General features: G+C 41.8%; 1 protein-coding gene and 1 long non-coding RNA gene across 10 annotated transcripts in view; one reads left to right on the top strand and one right to left on the bottom strand.

The window, feature by feature from the left end:
* Positions 1-3,561, top strand: part of LOC117658517 (CD209 antigen-like protein C) — an 18,210-nt gene extending 14,649 nt beyond the window's left edge. For all 6 annotated transcript variants that reach the window (XM_087874781.1, XM_087874780.1, XM_034406647.3 and 3 more), the window contains 4 exons: positions 349-435; positions 1,205-1,371; positions 2,077-2,180; positions 3,245-3,561. In XM_087874781.1, coding sequence (XP_087730907.1) covers positions 349-435; positions 1,205-1,371; positions 2,077-2,180; positions 3,245-3,410 — 524 coding nt within the window. In that variant the 3' untranslated portion in view covers positions 3,411-3,561. The remainder of the gene's footprint in view (positions 1-348; positions 436-1,204; positions 1,372-2,076; positions 2,181-3,244) is intronic.
* LOC117658518 (uncharacterized) overlaps positions 1-15,149 on the bottom strand; it is a 17,478-nt gene extending 2,329 nt beyond the window's left edge. Inside the window, exons 1-5 of one of the 4 annotated variants that reach the window (XR_004589291.3) lie at positions 14,884-15,149; positions 14,098-14,184; positions 9,893-10,044; positions 8,866-8,975; positions 5,788-6,281 (exon numbers count right to left, since the gene is read on the bottom strand). This is a non-coding gene — a long non-coding RNA (uncharacterized LOC117658518). Of the gene's footprint in view, positions 1-5,787; positions 6,282-8,865; positions 8,976-9,892; positions 10,045-14,097; positions 14,185-14,883 lie in introns of those variants that run through there. The other 3 variants (XR_004589292.3, XR_004589294.3, XR_004589296.3) reach the window with 3 other exon arrangements.

The following is a 15,149-nucleotide window of genomic DNA, read 5'->3' as shown; positions in this document are numbered from 1 at the left end:
AGAACGAGGGCAAGGACCTAACTTGTCCTGCTTTTAATGAGGGTTTGATAGGATGGCCAAAGACAAGAGCAAAGCCAGGTATATAACCAGAGCCCAGAGACCAACCCTGAGCTACAAATATTCTCTACTTTAGGTAATTCTAGGTCTGTTTGGCCAAACTGGGAAGTTTTAAAAAAATAAATCTCAAAATACTCAAATGTTCAAAAATAATCCCATCTTCCCAATCGTCACTGCACATTCCTAGATTTTAGGGGATGGGGAGCCTTTAAATCTGCCAGAGTTTCTTCCTGCAAGTGTTTGTTTTGAGTGTGGAACAGGAAATCAACTTCTAATTACATCTGGTTTTAGCTATGAAGGTTTCAAAGTTAGTAGAGAGAATGCCGCAACTGTTCAAGGAATCTGAAAATGGCTTTGCCGCAGACAAAAAGAGATATCGTAAGTATTTTGTTTTGAAAGAGAATGCTATGTCGTAATTTATCATTCTACCCCAATGTAGTAAAGAAGGGGACTCAACATCTATAAATTTACCTTTTATCTCCTCCAAATTTAAGGCATTAAAGTTCTGATGCTGAATGTCTCCTCCTCCTCCTCCTCCTCCTCCTCCTCCTCCTCCTCCTCCTCCTCCTCCTCCTCCTCCTCCTCCTCCTCCTCCTCCTCGCTTCCTTGTTCTGGTGCTCAAGGCTTCTTTAAGGCAGCATCTCTTAACATTTCCCCTTAAAGACCCTTCCCAGTTGAAAAATTATGGATGACCCCAAAGAATTTTTGTTTGTTGGTTATATTTATAAACAAACAAACATCAGTAATAAATAAATAATAAACCCATTAGAAAGTAGCATAAATATTTTTCATAGAATAACACCCTATATTTTAAATATCACAAATAAATTAAATTAATAAAATAGAATAGAGCCCCAGTGATGCTCCACAGATGCAGTTAGAAGTGTTGGACAGTATTACTTGGTCTGTTGTGTGGATGTTTGGGTGGTTTAGGGGTGGTGAATTGTGGTGGGTGGGAGTGTGTTTGGGGATTATGTGTGTTGGACTTGGTCTTTGGGTGTTAAGTAAATTTCGTTGTATGTGTATACTGTGTATACACATACAATGACAATAAAGTTTGTTTATTTTATTTTATTAAAAAAACCCAAAATTGCTCAATGCAGAATCTGCTAACATATATTTTTCTCTTTGCGTTAATTCCTCTTAGAAGCTCTGTTTAAAAAAGGATCAAAAATTAGTGATAACTGGAAGCTTTTTGGCTGGAATCTCTACTATGTTTCAAAAGCAAATGAAAAGAAAACCTGGCACGATGCCAAGTACTTTTGCAAGTCCAGAGATTCCCACTTGACTTCCATCCTGAATGAGGAAGAACAGGTTTGATACTACTACTACTACTATTACTATTACTATTCTCTTCCTTCTCATATTTGGGGGCTTTCAACACAGCACTCCACCTTGGCTAAATGCTGGCATCTTCCTATCCTTCTCTGCTATTGTTTTAAATTTCCATGCACAAGTGTTTGATAACTTTTTGCAAAAGGGGTTGCATCATCACTGGAGGTTTTTAAGAAGAGATTGGACAGCTATTTGACTGGAATGAGATCAGGTCCCCTGCTTGAGCAGAGGGTTGGACTAGAAGACCTCCAAGGTCCCTTCCAACTTCTGTATCTTTTTCTGTATCTTTTGTATCTTAACTGACCAGGACACTCTACGCAATGGAGCCTGAATGAGAAGATCAGAGGTGACAGGCCGAAATGGCTCCCATTCAGAATAAACTCTTTGACTCCCACCCCCCACTCAGAAGGCTGCTAACCGTGTTCTTGGCATGCTTCCACTGAACAGGGGTGGGGCATAAAGGTGGAAGCCCCTGTGTCCCATCTTTAAAACCGTGATGTGACTTGCCTCACCACAGCACAGCCCAGAGCTGATTTTTCTTCAGGCAGAACGGAGTTCTTTGGCGAGCAACAGTGAACTGTTTGTTGTTAATTTTGGACACTGAGGCTACACACTTCTCTTGAGTGTGAAATCCCATTTTGTGAAGCTGCCCCACTTTTTCTTTCCATTTTTGTGTCTTTGTAGAAGTACATCTCTTCAAAGCTCAACGAGTCTGCCTGGATTGGCCTAACGGATGAAAATGTGGAAGGCCACTGGGAGTGGTCGGATGGTTCCAGATTAATAATACAGTGAGTCTCCAGGAATATGATCATTTAAAGTCTACCCCTCAAGCCTTATGTCAAACCTGTAGCTTAATTAAATAAATTTCTTAATTTAGGCTCCAGGCAGCTCAGATTGGCATGGGTGCTACGGAGTATGATTAATGCTAACAGAGTTTATGCTAAATGTAAGAGTTTATGCATGCTTCCCGTTGTCACGTGATGCACTGTAGCCAGACGAAATCAACAATATTATGGCTTCATACAATGGCCTGCTTTCACATAACTTGCTGAGAAAATGGGCTGGATTTCCAGCAGACTGAACCATGAATGACCCAACCTCGCCTAATGTGTGAACCCAGTTCATTTGTGCCGATTCTTGCTCCAATGCAGCCTATGCTTCAGAATGGGCAAAGGTTTGGATCTCAGCCTTATGCAATTGGTCCTCTTCTCGTTTGCAAGTGAGCCCTCCAAATTTTGGGCAAAGAAGCACATATTGGCTTGATCTTGCATCTCCAGGGATTCTGTCAACCTTCACTGGGAAAGTGAACAACGGGGGGCAGCAGTGGGGAGAAGAGCAGCAAGTCCCTCAGACATCCTCCACTCCTTCTTATCTCCACCTCCACTCTAAAATTGTCTTTCCTTTAAAGAACTTTGTACTCCTTTTGCTGCATGTAGAGATCCAACTGTCAGTCCTGCCCCAACTTGGTTCCTTAAGTAAGAATGATCCTGGACTCCATTCGGTGTGAAAGGTTTACTTTACTAAAGGCCAAGTGGATTACAGTATAGCAAAGCCAGAGCTGAAGTTTGCGTGCCAAATTTTCCCAGCTAACTTTCCCTATCCAGTTCCTTCCCTCTTGCTGGTCTCTTATTATCCAATTATATTTGAATTAATTGTTTGGGGAACTGTCTCTTCCATTCCCAGCCCTTTGATCTTGAGATGGTGTCTCTGGAAGCTACGATGAGTTGTTAGCTTTCCCCCCTCCCAATTGGCTCTCTACCCCCATAGTTCATGGCAGGCTGGCAGCCAGCGAATATGAAATTTGAGCATATGATGCAGTTAGGACACCAACCCTCCCTCTCTCTCTTCTTAGATACTGGGCCGATGGCAATCCCAATGGATTCATCAATGATGGAGAAGCAGATGAAGACTGCGCTGCCATAAAACCCTCAGGAAGTGATTTGAACTGGATTGATGCCAGTTGCCAAGAACTTAGAAGATGGATTTGTAAGGAGAGATTAGTTGCACGTTCCAATTAGTTGGAGAGATTAGTGTCTGGCAACACATAAAATTCATCAACCATGTTGACTGGCACATTAAAGAGGGAGAAAAAATGAGGAATATGACTTTTTAGAATAAAAACAGATTTCTATTGCAGTCACAAAATAAACACGCACTTCCAACTATAAAGGTCTCTATGATACCTATAGAGGTACACCACAGGAATCCATTCTGTAATGACTGTTGTTGTTTTTGAGTTAGTGCATGGTTTGAAAATAATGTGGAAATAAGTGCTGGGATTAACCTGAGCACAGTAATCTAGGTTCTTTTAGGATTCCTTGAGTCTGAAAAGAAAATGGGATCAGGGGTCCACAGAGGGAAAAAGTCATCTTGGTGTACCCAATGGTGCAACTGAAGCTCTGCCTGGTATATGTGTGTCTCTGTGTGTCTCTGTGTGTGATGTGTAAGAGCTTCTGACATGGGCTGGACCAAACAGAGGTAGGATGTTGTTAGAGCTATATCTGTCTCATTAGACAGTAACTTCACTGCCTGAGTTGATTTAGAGGTTGGAGATGGACAAAATGGTGGTTCCAAGGGATCTGATGTTGGTTTGATTTTTAATCCCCTCCCCTTTTTGTAGCCTGGAGTTTGCAGCCTGATGTTTATAAGGTTGAGGATTACATCCCAAAGTGGGGACAGCAAAAGGAGCTCAGTGGAAATTGATCAACTCTGGATCCAAAGAACTTTACTGCACCAAGGGGAGAGGAAAAAAGAAACCATTGATTTGACTGGCTTGTCTAAATGGCTTTCTTCTGCCCCAAGTAAAGGCTCCTGGGATCAGTTTCTATAGTTTCATAAAGAAACTCCTTAGGTCTGTCAGTGTTGCTGTTAAATCTTGTTGTTGTTCAGTCACTAAATTGTGTCCGACTCTTAGCAACCCCGCGGACCACAACACTCCAGGGATCCCCTGTCCTCCACTGTCACTTGGAGTCATCCAATTCACATTCATTGCATTGATGGCACTATCTATCTATCTGTCCCCTTCTCCTTTTGCTTTCCATCTTTCCCAACATCAGGGGCTTTTCCAAGGAGCCCTCTCTTCTTATTAGGTGGCCAAAGTATTTGAGCTTCAGCTTTGGTATCTGTCCTTCCAAAGGACAGTCGGAGTTTATTTCCTTTAGGATTGACTGATTGGATCTCCTGTTAGAACACAAGCCATAGAATAATAGGGCTGGAAGGAACCTTAGAGATCTTCTAGACCAAAATAGTAATAAAATAAGAGATACAAACTCAAGGTAAACCGTTCCAAACTCAATTGCAGAAAATATGACTTCAGTAACAGACTAGTCAATGCCTGGAATGCACTACCTGACTCTGTAGTTTCTTCCCCAAACCCCCAAAACTTTAACCTTAAACTGTCTACTGTTGACCTCACCCCATTCCTAAGAGTCTGTAAGGGGCGTGCATAAGTGCACCAGTGTGCCTACTGTCCCTGTCTTAATATTCCTTTTTACTGACTCTTTTCATGTATTCAAATTATGTTTATACTTTTACTTGTTATCTTATATATGCTTGACAAACAAACTTATGAAACTTATGAAACCCTCTGCCCAAGGCAGGAGTCTTTATACAACCCTGGACAGTGTCCAATTTCTTCTTGAAAACCTCCAGTGATGGAGCACTCACAACTCCAGGAGGCAAGCTATTCCATTGAATAATTGTTCTGATTCCTAGGTTAGATCTCTTTCTAACAAACTCCCATCTACTACTTAATTTCTAATCATGGCTCATTACAACTACTGAAAGGTTTAGGGGAGATTATTCTGGGAAGTTCTTGTTTGTTGTGTGTTTGGGTTTATGGGCACTCAGATATTCAAGCCAGAATTCAAGAAACAACAACCCAGCAAATATTTCTGAGACAAGAAGAAAGGTTCCAATATCTATTCTAAGGAGTTGCCCAAAGAAGAAGAGGTCAACCTATTCTCCAAAGCACTTGAAGGCAGGACAAGAAACAATGGGTGGAAACTGAACAAAGGGAGATCTAACCTGGAACTAAGGAGAAATGTCCTGACAGTGAGAACAATTAATCAGTGGAATGGCTTGCTTTCAGAAGTTGTGAGTGCTCCGACACTGGAGGTTTTTAAGAAGAGATTGGACAACCATTTGTCTGACATGGTATAGGGTCTCCTGCTTGAATAGGGGTTGGACTAGAAGACCTCCAAGGTCCCTTCCAACTCTATTATTCTATTATTCTGTTTTGTGCATTGGTTAAGTGCCATGAGGTTCCCAGATCCCAGCACTGGCTTTTTGTGTAGTTATTTTTGTGGGACTTTGCACATTCGCACAAATGAATTTCATGCACAGATGGAAAACTGCTTGGAACTTTCTGCCGTTTAAAAAGATACTACAATCAGCAACAGGAAAGTTTTTTTTTTTCAAAATTTTTAAAATGTGCACAGGTAATCACAATCAGAAGGAGAAACTAGTTGTTGAAGAAACATTGTCAGGGGACAAATTACAGCGACTGCAATCTATTGATCTTTTGCTACCAGAAGTGAGCTATAACTGAAGGATTTGGCAGAAGTTGTCATCCACAACTCTCAAAGGTTTTTGAAACAACACCGTTCTGCAGGTAAACTTGGTAGAATTTTCTTTACAGAGGCAAACCATTGACTTTTGCTACGGTTTTTGCTGTTGTTTTGTTTTTTTATATATTTGAGTAGAGAATGGGAAACACCAATCTTATCCCATTCCCTTTGGACTGGGGTCCAGTTTACAAGCTGGGATTCTTTTTGCACTGCAGTTAAGATTGCTCCAGCAATTCCCAGGTGTAGGATTTTTTTTTTTTAATTTCAACACACTTGTCCCTTTTGAAGGAGGCGGGGTCTGGCTTATATTTCATCCAGAAACTGAAAAAAGGAGAAGGAACCCTTATTAAAACCATAATTTCCTTATCACCTCAAGAACTTCCAAAGTATGCAGTAGCCCAGATCTCTAAAATGATATATGATTTTATAGAAATCCAATGAACAAAATTAATCAAGAATCTAGTGGCTAAGGCACCAGGCTAGAAAGCAGGATACTGGGAGTTCTAGTCCCATTTTAGGCAAGACTTTGGTCCAATTGACAGGAGTTCTAGTCTTGACAGGGGTGAATTTGGGCTGATCACCAGGAGATGGCGAGTTCTAGTCCCACTATAGGCATGAAAGCTGACTGGGTGACTTTGGGCCAATCACCAGGCGACAGTGAGTTCTAGTCCCACCTTAGGCAGGAAAACCAGCTGGGTGACTTTGGGCCAGTCCCTCTCTCTCAGCCCAACCCCCACTCACAGAGTTGTAGGGAAAGTAAGAGGAGGAAGGAGTGCTAGGTAGGTACATATATTCTCCACTTTGAGCTATTTGTAAAAACAATAAAGATGGGGTACAGATAAGTACATAAATAAATTGTTTCACTGGGTTTAGGTCGGCCAAGAAAAAAAATACTTCTAATAATTTAATACTTACCTTTTAATATTCCAAGGATACTCAAGCTTTGTGGAATTGCCAGTGCCCTCTGAGGTTTGTGCAAGTGAACCAAGGAGCAGGGCTCCAGTCAAGCTGAGCAAAGGTGCTCAGGTTGTTTCTATCCTTCTATTTATGTAGCCTAGGACTGTGTTGGCTTTTTTAGCAGCTGCTGCACACGGCTGGCTCATATTTAAATAGTTGTCCACTAGGACTCCGAGATCCCTCTCACAGTTACTACTATTGAGCAAGGTACCACATATACTGTACCTGTGCATTTTGTTTTTCTTGCCTAAATGTAGAACCTTACTTTTTTCACCATTGAATTTCATTTTGTTAGATAGTGCCCAATGTTCAAGTCTGTCAAGAGCCTTCTGTAGCTTCAGACTACCTTCTGGAGTATTGGCTATTCCTGCCAGCTTGGTGTCATCTGCAAATTTGATGATCTATCTGCTCGTCCAAGTTATTGATGAAGATGTTGAAGAGTACTGGGCCTAAAACAGAGCCTTGGGGTACCATGTAGGTGCGTGGTAGGTGCAGTTCCATTGAGACTACACGTTGAATGCGGTTGGTCAGCCAGTTATGAATCCATCTGGTGGTGATGCTGTCTAGCCCACATTTTTCACTTTATCTAGTAGTAGGTCTACTTTATCAAATGCCTAACTGAAGTCCAAGTAAATTATATCAACAGCATTCCTCTGGTCCAGTAATTTTGTCACTTTGTTAAAGAATGCAATAAGATTAGTCTGGAATGATTTGTTTTTGATAAACCCATGTTGGCTTTTGGTTATTAGCTTGCTTTTAGGTGTTCGCTAATTTGTTGCTTGATTATCTTTTCCAGTACCATCTTACCTGGTATTGAGATCAGGCTGATTAAGTCTATAGTTTCCTGGATCTATTTTTTTTTCCTTTTTTTGAAGATGGGAACTATATCACATCAGCTCTTTTCCAGTCCTCTGGCAGTTCCCCGGTGCTCCAGGATCTTTTTTGCGCAGTTGTTGGTTTTTTTTCCTTGCTGCATTTAGTTTGGATACAACTAGGAGTTCCTCATTTTCACAGATGAATCTCAGAGTGGCTAGTATTGCCAGTAGACCCTCCACTTTCCCTTCCAAACAATCCAGCTGGTTTGCATTTGGTGCAGGTATAATTTGGATCCTCCACAAGGGTGAATACATTTGTGGCACATACTTTGCAAATCATCACACTCCTGGCCTCTTCTTCCATGACTTTGTCAATCTTCATGCAAGGGCTCCCAATAAAGCCAAAGCAAGCAGAATCTTTTTATATAATCTTTTCGATGACTGTAGTCTTGGGGGAGGAGTGGGGAAGGTGGGGGCTTCCTTCTGTTAAAAATGAGTCTTTGTCTCTCACTTGTGGCTAATGTTATAATAGCACTTAAGTACTCAAATAGTACTTAATAAGGAAGTGAAGGCAAATCAAATGTGTTCTTAAGCATTGGTATCATGTCTTTGTTAAAAAGTGTAATATTCCCTCAAAATATAGTTTATCAACCCACAAAGAGGGGGGAAAAATCACTCAGCTTATATATATAAAAAAAAAAGATTTACAGTCATAAGTTTTCAGTTAATGTAAAAAGGAATAGAAGAAAAGTAAACCCATCTTGTCTAGTTCTTTGTGTACTTTTCACACACGCACACCTCCTCACACGTTGTTTGCTAGGCTCCCAAAAATCACATGCAGCAACAAAAAGGAAAAGATGGTTTGCAAGCCAAAAATTTTTTCCTTTTTCAATGCAAAAGACAAACAAGCAACCAAAAGCGATTAACACGTAGGAGGCGATTTTGAGGGTCCATTTTTGTTTAAAGGAATGACTGTTTTTTCTGGGCTAAAAAAAAAAAAAAGACCGTTGGAAACTTCTTATCTCTGCTGAACTTACCCTAGAAACTTCTTGTGTACCTGCAGATCGTGTGATACATTCTTCTTAATAACTTACACTATAAAGGCAGGAGGAAAGTTTAGTTCCTGGACTCACTGTGGATGATACGGTGTCTTTCCATCAATCCACTACCAGTTTCTCTCAAAAAATTGCAAGCCAATCCAGATTCCTTGATTTAACGTTTGGGACTGAGACTCCACAAATAACTGCAAAAGACACAAACCGAAACCAGCATCTCTCTAGAGACTTTTCTGGGACCGAGGCTTTTCTCATCTCAAAACCTTTTCAGGAATGGGACTGTCTCGCTTGGTTTTCCCAATCAAGTTAACAAGAAGGGGTGGGCCAACTTTAGCCCAGAAGACCTGGTGTTTAGAAAGGGAGATGCAGGATAAATTTGAGCTTGGAAAGAAATCTTGGACAGTTGAACAAAAATGGAGGCCTTTTTGAAAGGGCAGCCTTGCTAGCTGGGAAGAAGTAGCCCAAACCATTTACAGATCAAGGAAGGGTGCAACATGTCACGAGGAGGCCAGAAAGGGATTTGAGATGCATCTTTTGACATCACAATCCAGGACTTGTAAGAATAACGATGCTATAGAGCACTGCACACCAGAACAACTAGACACAGGAACTGTTTTTTCCCGAACGCCATCACTCTGCTAAACAAATAATTCCCTCAACACTGTCAAACTATTCACTAAGTCTGCACTACTATTAATCTTTTCATCGTTCCCATCACCCATCTCCTCCCACTTATGACTGTATGACTGTAACCTTATTGCTGGTATCCTTACGATTTATATTGATATCGATTGTTTCCTGATTGCTTATTTTGTACCGTATGACTATCATTAAGTGATATTAATATCATTAAGGGACATAGAGGGAAATGGATAATTCCTGTTTCCTGTCTCTGGAATCCGTTGGACCTTGAGGAAAGAAAATGAAACAAGAAGAGGGGCAGAGGGTTTCAGCCTCCCCACTTTTGTTGCAAGAGTTAGGAGGTTGAAAAGCAATTCCAGATCTCCCTATGAGAAAGACCCTTACAGAGCTGGGCTATGAGGCAAGTCTTTTGGATCCTGTGATCAGGTAGTTTTCTCCACTACTACTCCGAGGTTCCACTTACCTCTACCTGGGGATGGATGACAATAGCCAGCGTTGTGTTTATGGATTCACAGATCTTTTGGGCCTCATAAAACGTCACTCAGTTGGAAAAGATAAAATAGTGGCTGCCGCTCACCACCATCCACCCGTTATTTATCATTGCAAAGGTGTCTTCTTTGAACCATGCAAGGAACAGAGAAGGGTGGGAAAGACATTTATTGGGAATTTGTTTGTACAGTAGGATTGTGTGTGCATATACCATATTTTTCGGACTATAAAACACTCCAGACTATAAGATGCACCTAGCTTTTGGGGAGGAAAAAAAAGAAAAAAATTGCCTCCCTGCAATTTGCCTCCTTGCAGCAAATAAGAAACAGCCTGTTCAGCTTCAGCACAGCCTGATTTAGGACGAGCAGCTGATTGGCAGTTGGATCTGCCTCCCAGAATACTGCCTATCAGCTGTTCCAGGCTGCAGGGACCGCCACCGCCCATTGCTGCAATCACTGCCCATTGCCGCTGCTGTCTCCAAGCGTCCCATTTTTAGCCTCCATGTGCCCCATTTTTGGCCCATTCTGGGCAGCAGGGGCAGGTGGCGATCCCTGCCACCTGGAATGGGCCAAAAATGGGGCACGCAGAGACCAAAAATGGGGCACGCAGAGGCCGAAAACAGGATGCACAGAGGCTGAAAATGGGGTGTGTGGAGATAGGCAGCAGTGGCGATGGGTGGCGACAGCAGCAATGGGTGGTGGCAATCCCTGCAGCCTGGAACAGCTGATAGGCAGTATTCTGGGAGGCAGATCCAACTGCCAATCAGCTGCTCATGCTAATTCAGATTGTGCTGAAGCTGACCAGGCTGTTTGGTTTTTGCTGCAAGGAGGCCGAAGGGTGGGGGCCGAAAGGTGGGCGGGGTGGCAACACTCCCTGTATAAGACGCACAGACATTTCCACCCACTTTGGGGGGGGGAGTGCATCTTATACACTGAAAAATACGGTATTTATTCAGAGTTTGCATCAGAATCGGAATCTGGCTGAGTATCTTAGATCGGATCTTCATTTCCCCAAGAATAGATCTGAATCTATTCCACTCCATTATTTGATGTTAGCAAAGTTGCACTTCCTATTTGCTCATCTAGAACTTTAGGGTGCTGCAGAATATGAGTTTGGGACAGTAGAATTATTCTGTGGGACTGTTCTCATGGATGCATACCAAACATATTATCAATACACCTCCCCGCCAGCAATTATCCTCCCTCTCGCAGTGCCTGGAGGCTGTTAGGTGCTTGATGGGGAGCAACGGGTTGAAACTAAACCCTTGCAAGACCAAGTGGCTCTGGGTTTGGGGTTTGTTGACTCAGGGAGAATTGCCACCTTTGGTCTTGGATGGGGTGGCACTACCCTAAACAGACTCTGTGCGTAATCAGGGGGTTCTCCTGGACTCACGACTTCTGCTCAAAGAGCAGGGGGCAGGTCGTGGTCAGGGGAGCCTTTGCGCAACTGTGGGTTGTGCACTAATTACACCCTTTCCTGGACCAACAGGTCACTCATGCCCTAGTCACTTCCCATCTTGACTATTGCAATGCGCTCTACATGGGGCTGACCCTGAAAAGCATCCAGAAGCTCCAGTTAGTGAAAAATGCAGTGGCCCACATGGTTTTGTGCAGACCCTGGTGTGTACATGTATCACCCCTCAACTGCATTGATTGCCGGTTTCCAGGTGCAATTCAAGATGCTGGTTGTCACCTTTAAAGCCCTTCATGGCTTTGGACCAAATGTTTTACAGATGGCATTTGGATCCTAAAAAGTTGGCTTGTATGTATCCGAATTTGCAATCTAAGTGTTGGAGATGTGATTTTGATGATGCTACTTATTATCATATATGGTGGACTTGTAAAAAAGTTAAAGCATTTTGGATTAAAATATGGTGGATTATCCAAAATATTCTTAAAAAGAAGATAAAGTTTACTCCACAATTGTTTTTGTTGGGTATAATCACAGATTGTACGGTTATAGAGACTAAATTGATTTTAAATTTAATAACTGCAGCTAGACTTTTGGTGGTGCAATACTGGAAGAAGGAAGAATTGCCTACTATTGAAGAATGGACATTAAAAGTGGCAAACTTGGCAGAAATGGCGAAAATTTCAGCATACTTGAAAGATCATTCACAAGAAAGATATATATTGGAATGGAGAAGATGGATTGATTACATTCAAAACAAATATCGAACTAAAAAGTATCAAATAGCTTATGAATGAATAGAAAAGTTAAGAGTATGTATATTTAGTTAAGTAAAAGGCGAGTTAAAGTGTTGAGGGGGGGATAGGAATCTGTAGTTAGTTAGCTTAGCTTAGCACATGATTGTTAATTGTTTTACCCTGTATTTTGTTCTGGGAAGTCGGGGGTGGTGGTGGGGGTGGGGGGGAAGGAAGGGAGGGGGGAGAAGGGGAAATATTTGAAAAAAAAATTTTTTTTTCTTTTTTGTAAAACTTTTCAGTAAAAAAAAAAAAAAGGAAAAATGAAGAAAGTCCAGCTGCCTTTTGAAAAAGCACCTTTGGGACAACTGTCTATAGTTTTCACTGCTCTTACTTCTTGAAAGCACAGGACCAGGAGAGTATAGGAAAGTATGGGAAAGAAGGAAGAGCAAGGACCGCTTGCATCAAGATATTTGTTCGAGTTATTTTATTTTATTTTAAAAATTACAGTTAGTCCTCGACTCACAACACTTCATTAGTGACCATTCAAAGTTACGACATAACTGAAAAAGTGACTTATGACCATTTTTAACTAAATTTAACTAAATAAATAAATTTTTCACACTTATGACTGTTGCAGCATTCCCATGGTCACATCATCCACATTCAGACAGTTGCAGTGCACCTTTTGCGACCTTCTGATAAGCAAAGTCAATGGGTAAACCAGATTCACTTACCAACTGCAACGATTCACTTAACAACTGTGGCAAAAAAGGTTGTAAAATGGGGCAAAACTCACTTAACTCTTGCCTAAGCTCACTTTCTAGCCCCAAGTCTGAGTGATCAGCACATTTCAGGGAGGAAAAAAACCACATTTGTTGCTCATCTGCTCTCTGGTCCAGGCGTCTAGTTTGCCCTCTGATCCTTTTTTTTGTTCAACAACCTTTACTGCCAATTCCCATCCTTTCCCAAAACTCTTCCCCCTCCCCCCTTCCACATGTCCTGCCATACTTCAGGACACACGGCTAATTCACCTGGTGGATAGGATTCTCTGCTCCTATTTTCATGGATGTCTTCTATCTTGGTTTTCACAACCTTCTTTTGCTTAGCTTTTGGTGCGGTAGAACCATAGCAGAGACTTTGATTATTTGAAGGCACTGATATGTGACCCTCTTTTTTGTTCCTAATATTTATTATGTTGCTAAGAAGGGGACAGGAAAGAAAACTCAGTTTGGGGAATGTAAATAAATCATCATTTTTGCAGTGACTTGTCCAGAGGTGGGTTTCATCAGGTTCTGACCAGTTCTGGAGAAACGGTAGTGGAAATTTTGAGTAGTTTGGAGAACCAGTAAATACCACCTCTGACTGGCCCTGCCCCCATCTATTCTCTGCCTCCCGAGTCCCAGCTAATCGGGAGGAAATGGGGATTTTGCAGTAACCTTCCCCTGGAGTGGGGTGGGAATGGAGATTTTACAGTATCCTTCCCCTGCCACGCCCACCAAGCCATGCCATGCCCATTAAGCCACTTCCACAGAACCGGTAGTAAAAAAATTTTGAATCCCACCACTGGACTTGTCCCTTCTGCATCCAGAATTCTACATTTCCAGCTTTATGTAGAGCTATTAAGAATACAGAATAACAGAATTGGAAGGGACCAACCCCCTGCTCAGGAAAGAAACCCTACAGCATTCCATACAAATAGCTGTTCAGTGTCTTCTTTAAAAACTGCAGTGACAGAACACCCACAATTTCTGGAGGTTCCACTAATGAATTGTTCTGACTGTCAGGTCACGTCTCCTTAATTCTAGGCTGGATTGCTCTTTCTTAAGTTTCCATCCATTACTTCTTGTCCTGCCCCCAGGTGCTTTGGAGAATAGGTCGACCGCCTCTACTATCAGAAAAGGTGGAGTTACAAAAGTTGGCCCATTCAAGGTGGCAATGGGAGTGGTCGGCTTTCTAGAAGATACCACTAAGAAACACGTCCTTTATTTATCGGTTTATAAATAGTGTGGTTCCATAAAATGTGATAGCTTACCTTCCTTTAGTACCTGTAATTGTCTTATTTCTCTATTCCCCATTTTAACTTCTCATTTTGAATATTTTTTCCTTGGATTTTTTTTCCCTGTTGGGTCAGATATGGAATGGAAAATTAGAAGTATGCCTTGTTGAGAAATTATTTGATGTGTATCTTGCCTTTTAGCCCAGATGGAAGTCAAGGTAGAGTGATGCACATGACTTTTGGCCCAGAAGTGCAAATCAAAGAGGCCCCTATCAGCTCCCAAAATTCAACCCTCATAAATCAAATTTGTTCAATTAGACGATATTGGCTTTCCATGCAGAAAAAACTGAAACAGGATTCAGAAACAAGTTCCTGAGTTTGAGTTCTGAAAAGCTAATAAATAATAAATAATTTGTAGTTCAGGGTTGAAATGAAGGGTTCTTGCTGTTCTCTGAACTTGGTGGTTTTGTTGCAGATGTTCCATTACCCAAGCCAGGTAACATTTCAGTGCTAAAAGGGAGTGGGGTTTGTGGAGAGGAGGAGGAGGAGGAGGAGGAGGACGATGACGACTCTGGGCTCCTTGGTGCCCTCTGAGCTTGGTTGTTTTCTTGCAGATCTTTTTGTTTCCCAAACCAAGTAACATCATCAGTGCTAGTCCTGATGATGCTAGCACTGATGATGTTCGCTAATTTGGGTAATGAAATGTGTGCAAGAAATCAACCAAGCTGAGAGAACACCAAGGACCCCTCAGTTCTGCAAAACAGAAGCCAGAGGGGTTAGCCTACAGTGATGTGTGTAGCCTCATCGGAACAAACGTCTTACCTAGTAATGTCCCTTTTAGTGTACCATGGTTTTATATTCCTGCTGTTCAACTCCTTCTTGGGACTGCTCCTTCCAACAGCTTCAATTGTCCTTCCTGTGTAATGCTGAAGGTTCCAGAACTCTTATAGTTCAGCATCTGCTACTGACCAACTGGAGCTGGTGAGCTGCCAATCAACAGAAAAGAAATCATGAATTCCACACCTCCCGCTCCTTTCTCAGTGGTTTATACAGTGAGGGTCATCTTTATAACACTACGTTCATCTACT

Source organism: Pantherophis guttatus, chromosome 8, assembly GCF_059756535.1.
Source record: "Pantherophis guttatus breed Tessera chromosome 8, ASM5975653v1, whole genome shotgun sequence".
Lineage (NCBI taxonomy): Eukaryota > Metazoa > Chordata > Lepidosauria > Squamata > Colubridae > Pantherophis > Pantherophis guttatus.
Note: the sequence above shows the minus strand (reverse complement) of the source record. Positions and strands in the feature narration are given on the sequence as shown.